General features: G+C 41.2%; 1 protein-coding gene across 1 annotated transcript; it reads left to right on the top strand.

Moving 5' to 3' along the window:
* The first annotated feature begins 1,395 nt into the window (after positions 1 to 1,395).
* Gng11 (G protein subunit gamma 11) lies at positions 1,396 to 5,798 on the top strand. The gene is made up of 2 exons (XM_052721798.1): positions 1,396 to 1,833; positions 5,379 to 5,798. Exons 1-2 carry the CDS (start codon positions 1,738 to 1,740, stop codon positions 5,502 to 5,504), a joined length of 222 nt encoding a protein of 73 aa, XP_052577758.1. The 5' UTR covers positions 1,396 to 1,737; the 3' UTR covers positions 5,505 to 5,798.
* Positions 5,799 to 6,091: the final 293 nt, after the last annotated feature.

The raw sequence follows: 6,091 nt of genomic DNA on the forward strand, positions 1-6,091 counted from the left end.
CCCAACTTACTTAATTTTGGTGTAAGACTTATTTACTTTAGTCCACATTCATTTTACTTTCACTAGCTTACTTAAGCTATTCTTAGCCAACCTTTTAAAGTTAAGAAATAGGAAATTTAAAACAACAGCTTGGCTCTTCAGACCAATTTGAGTTTGTCTTGACTGTTTGCTAATAAGCAAAACTTCACCAGATGGCCCAGCTCTAAGTCTGGGAGATCCTGATATCTCAAATATAGAAAGTGGAGTGTCTAAATATTTTCTTTGTGAAAAAAGATTGATCATTTTTAGAGACCCCCTTCCCTGACTCATATTTTTAAAACTGGAAAACAAAACCCAGAAAAAAAAATGTGACGTTTTCGGTGATGGCTGGGGAAGAGTTGGAAGGACTACCAAAGAGCACCCATTAAATAGCCCGTCCTTCTTTTCGTCTTAATATATTCAGTGAGGGCAGTGGGCGGAGCCTGGTGAGAAACTGCCAAAGCTTGTGCTTACTAAACAATTCCGTATCTGAGGTCGGGTACCCTGAAATATTCAGTTAATGCTTCCACTCTTCATCCAAATTACCTATTGGTTGGGAGGTTGTCTCTGGGGAAATGGGGCGTATTCTACTGCAAAGGCAGGTCTCCTGCGTTTACATTATAGTTTCCTACTCCTTGAGTACTATGAACAAGGGAACAAAGTTGACATTGCACGTTAATATTTCCCATAGACACTTTCCTGGCTATCCAAGGCTGCAACTCTGTGAACATTACTTTCTAGAAAGTGGGGAAAGCTATCCGAAGTGACTCTGCTGTCTGCATCCAGGAAACGGAAGTCCACCAGGAATTCAAAAACATAAAGCAAGAAACTACCAAGCCCTGGGGGATGGGAGCAACTCGGGAGGGGTCTTTAAGCCTCCTGTTAGTCTTCTCATGTGCCCTTTTATCCTCCCAGAGTTACAAAATGTCATCCCCTGAAAAAAGTGAAAACTATTATTGAGAATGCAGATGGTTGTTTAACAACAGGAAACGCCCTAATCTCAAACCACTTCCTCCCTCCGAGCATATTTGTCAAAGGCCTTTGAAGCTTTTAGCAAACCACGTGGCATGTGTCAACACAATTCTGGTGGATACTTCTGAGACCTAGCTGAGTTCCATATTGCTCTTCTTTTCTTTTTTTTCAAATATCCACTTTTCCCACTACGTACATGGAAAAGTTATAGACTGTGTATTTTGAAAACTTGGAGAGGTGAAGGACCGTTATTTCCTGCTGAGTAGTGTCCTTTTCCTGGCTTTAAACAAAACCCGGATGCAAGTTGGACGGACACACACATATACAAAATAAAGGAACAAAAGTAAAACTTTTGTCTCAAGGCCAGCAGCTCCCGCGGGCGTGGCAAGGGTCCTGCGCCAGGACTGCCCAGAGCTGCAAACTGGTCCTTCAGGGTGTGCAGCCTGCCCAGAGCAGCCAGGAGGATGCCTCATGCTTAACCCTCAGCAAGCCGCCTGGCGACAGGGCTGGTGGGGCCTGGAGAAGCCGCTTTGAGGTTGCTTGGACTCTGGGAAAGGCCACTGGGAGCAGGCTTGGGCAGGAAGCCGAGCCCCCGGGGAGCTGGGAGCAGCGGTTCCCGAGCCAGTCACGTCCTGCGCAGGGGGCGGGTAGCCTGGGCCGGCGGGTATTTGGGGAAGTGTCCTGGTTCTAGTCGCTTCCAGTGGCTCCCTTGCACAAGTGACTCCTGGGCCCAGTTCTGGGGCAAAGATGCCTGCCCTTCACATGGAGGATCTGCCGGAAAAGGAAAAGCTGAAGATGGAGGTTGAGCAACTTCGCAAAGAAGTGAAGTTGCAGAGACAACAGGTAAGGTGTCTGTCTGTTCCAGAATTCTCTCTCAGAAATGCACCAAGGTCAGGATTTCCTGGTTAACCAGTTTGGTTTTCTTCTGGCAGCTTCTCTTTAAGGGGCTGCTTGGAGCTGTTAGATGATATGGGGGAAATCGCAAAAGGTGAAAAGACCCAGGAATTAATAAGGAATATAAAGTCAAATATCATCAAGACAGTCCCAAAGGGGACAGAAACATATTCCGAAAAAGGCTGCTGGTTTCTATCCTGGAAAAGATGTGTATGAAAAAATTCTTCTAAAATCACATTTTAAAATCCCTCAACAATTTTAACTTCGAGTTTGCAAAGACCCTGACTCCGCTGGGGCTTAAGAGCAAACTGCCTGAATTTCAGTTATTTGTTTGAACATCTTATGCAGTTTCCAACTCGTCTTGTAAGTGTGCAAATAACTACTACAGTGTTTTCTGTATTTACTTATAAACATAATTATATTTGTACTGAAGGACATATGGTTGCAAATAAAAAAAAATTACAGGCTGGGTGTGGTGGTACATCCTGTAATTTCCAAGCACTTAGGAAGTGGAGGCAGGAGGGCCAAGAGTTCCAGGTCAGCCTGGCCAGAAAATGAAAAAAAATATTCCGAGTCTCCACTGAAACTCCATGGAAGGCTTAGAATTTTTACTTCAATTTCTTGCTGGTGGCCGGAGCCTTCATTACATTAATCTCTTCTCACTCTGTGAGGCAACTTGTAGTTTAGAAAAAGGCTTTTGGTTTAGTTTGTTCATTTTAAAGAAAATTATTCTTTTCTCCACCACAGGAAATTTTTGAACTGATTTTGTTTTTAAAACTTTGGGGGTGCTAGAGTTTAAACTCAGGGCATTGTATATGTGGTCACCCCTAAGTCACGCCCCAGACTCTGATTTTTATCTTCAGTTTATAGTTTAATATTTGAAAAAAATAAAAGAAGAAATGGAAACCTAGCTAATAATATAAACAGGTTCCAAACATGCATAAGGGGAGTTTTAATACTCCTCAGTGATCATTGGAAGATGCTGGAACTTTCTGAGTTTCACTTTTTTATGCACCCTCCCAATTTAGCCCTTTGTTTCATACAAATTCACATTATTCCTAGATTTCACAGTGAGATATCCTGTCTTTCTTCTGACTTTAAGAAATCATGTGGTTAGAGGAATAAGGCCTTCGACAGCACCTTAGGATAATCTTGTTTTCTTGAAGGGGGCGATTTGAATGATGACAAAGTCCTGAGTTTGGCAAGTGTTAGCTGGAGGATTGCACATTAAACAACACTGTGTATGCTGAAATAATGGTTCGCCTTTGCGAAGCTGGGATGTTTGAATATTTAGCATCCCTGTGTAGGAGTTACAGGGTGTGGGGAAAGGACGAGTTTCTTCTTTCAATTTCAACTTAGACATCAGGCAGCGTCCTGGGTGTGTCCATGTAAAAATCATGCATCACGTGTTTGCAGTTTCTCCCTGGGAGCCACCTCAACCCCAGGGCACACACTACATCACAGGTTTTCCAACTCCGAAAACTCTAGGTGTCTGCTAGGAAGACAGAAAGATTTAGGGTGATTCTTCCTGAACATACAGAGGGCCATCTCATGCCTCACAGTTCTCATTTTATTTTAGTAGGAAGTGTAGAGGGTTATATTAGCACTGGGTGAGCACTGTGGTGCTTAGATACCACTCAAGCCCTCACTTGACAGAAGAAAAACCCTTCAGTCCCAGAGAAGCTAACTAGTTCCTTCCACAACACCACAGAGAACCACACTGCAGGTACTTCAAGAGTGTTTCTACCTGTGCCCTCCACATTATCCTGTCAATTTTTGGTTGACACCTGGGGTATGTGCTCTGCTCAAGCACATTCACAGGTCACATCTGGCTGCAGCAAACTAATTAGTGATCAGATGTATTCTCTCAATTATAGAAGGAGCAATTATCCACTCTCAGAGGTTACAGACATTTTCAGAAACCCAATGAAAAAGCCTCTGCAAGAATGGTGGGAGACATGGGTCTTATTCAGGTGTTTCACTGGACCGCAGAGTCCAGGTTTTTGGTTTTTTTTTTTTTTTTTTTTGGTTTTTCGAGACAGGGTTTCTCTGTGTAGCTTTGCGCCTTTCCTGGAACTCGCTTTGGAGACCAGGCTGGCCTCGAACTGAGTCCAGGTTTTTAACACTCACTTCATCAGCTCTGAGAATAAAACACAGGTCTTATGTGGTATCTAAGCACCACAGTGCTCACCCAGTGCTAATATAACCCTCTACACTTCCTACTAAAATAAAATGAGAACTGTGAGGCATGAGATGGCCCTCTGTATGTTCAGGAAGAATCACCCTAAATCTTTCTGTGTTATGCTAGCAATACTTATGCTAGCAATACTTAGATTCCTAGCAGGATATTATTTATGATCACATTTCAATTCCTGTAACTGTTGGACCTAGTTTTAAATTTTGGACCAGTGGGTTCTCTATACTGCTGTGAAAATAGGGCTTTAGGGTATGGGAAGGAAATAATGATATAATATATAATGAGATTTCTATTTCTGTTTATTTTTGAATTTAATTCTTTTTTTAATCACTAGTATTTCACAACTATGCATGATATGTTAACACTGTGGTATCTGCACTTATTTATAAATAATTATGCATGTTTAGAGATCTATATGTAAACATGTTTAGTGAGACCCACTCAAAGGCTGCTAATTTAAATCACAAACCATTGTTGATAGTACCCACCTTTCATCAGTCTCTAATTTTTTACTTTAAACTTCTTACTTGCATAACAGACCTTTATGATAACAGTCAATCTGACTTTTTATTTCCCATTTATTTTCCTTTAAAAACAAAAACAAAAATAAAACCCTGCAACTTGTCTCTTACTGGTAGAATTTTTGAAGAAACTATTCAATCCTGTCCTGGTGGGAGAAAAGTTTAAGCTGATTCCCTACATGCCAGAGTCTCAGATAAGCCTGCTAAGCCCCTAGAAAAGCCGTTCTTAATCATTGTCTTACTTGTCAGAGGAATTCTGAGACAAGACTTCTAGTGAGATATGTCGACAAATCGAATGTTTCCAGCCAGGCTTTCCCACCACTTGTATGGGTATCACTGTGACTACATGGAGGTCTGGAGTGTGGCATAAGCCCGTACTGTGACACAGCCCTTAACGTCTGGAGGCTGACTAACAGCTGACTGTTACCTAAACAATTCGAAGATGATAGATTTGTTGTAAGTGTATTTTAGAGCATAAGGAAATCATGTGACAAATATGAATAGAAATTTTCATGGATGAACTATTAATACAATGACTCCAAATCATTTGTTTCTTGAACAATAAAGTACTTTTCCTCATAGACTGTATCACATATATAAATAGAATAAGAATCAAAACATTAGGGTATAGGAGGAATTTTTAAAATAATATTAATTTTAAAAATTAAAGCTTATTTACTGAATTATAATAACTTCACAAAAAGCCTGTGGCAAAGTTTAATATCCTTGACCTAATTTATTTCTTTTGATCGCTCCCCCATTTTTTTATACTTCAGGTGTCTAAATGTTCTGAAGAAATAAAGAACTATATTGAAGAACGTTCTGGAGATGATCCTCTGGTGAAGGGAATCCCAGAAGACAAGAATCCCTTTAAAGAAAAGGGCAGCTGTGTCATTTCCTAAAGAACTCTGGGGGAAACTCTATTCTCAGTTGGGGCAAGTTGCTCTTTTATTCCCCCGCCCCCAATAAAACCAAAGTGTGTGTTAAAGAAGGAAAAACAATGTAATTGAGAAAAAAGGGTTGTAAGCACCCTCCAGGCAGTTTATGTATAAAAATACCTGCTTCTCATCTTTGCTCACGTTACTCCACTTTTCAAAGGGCAGAACCGCTGACGTGCAGTTGTGGGACAAAGGCGTGACTCTCCCCTTTCAGTATACTGCTGGCTGTCTCCAATAAAGTTTGTCTTGGGAAAATTAGTGGTGGTGATTTAAGCCAGCACACTTCATATGTTAACTCTTGAATTTCCTTCTATAACCTCTTCAGTGTTTGGGGGGAAGTATTGTAGGATTGGGAACGTGATCTGACACGTTTGCGAATCCGCTCTCCCTGCTTCGAGTGTTTCCAATGCCAAATTTTGACTTCTGGAATGTGTTTGATCTAACTTCAATTATTAGGAAACCGAGCGGGTAGAATTCCTAATGACATTAACAGGAGTCAGGCTGTGAGTCAAGAATCATGCCAAACCAAGTCTGCATTAGCACTTGCTGGG

The sequence above is a fragment of the Peromyscus californicus genome, unplaced genomic scaffold (assembly GCF_007827085.1).
Source record: "Peromyscus californicus insignis strain IS unplaced genomic scaffold, ASM782708v3 Scaffold_6__1_contigs__length_162567912, whole genome shotgun sequence".
NCBI classification, from domain to species: Eukaryota; Metazoa; Chordata; class Mammalia; order Rodentia; family Cricetidae; genus Peromyscus; species Peromyscus californicus.

Coding starts and splice junctions, on each gene's coding strand:
- Gng11 (XM_052721798.1), top strand. CDS start 1,738: ATGCCTGCCCTTCACATGGAGGATCTGCCGGAAAAGGAAAAGCTGAAG. Junction 1,834..5,378: donor TGAAGTTGCAGAGACAACAG/GTAAGGTGTCTG, acceptor TTTATACTTCAG/GTGTCTAAATGTTCTGAAGA.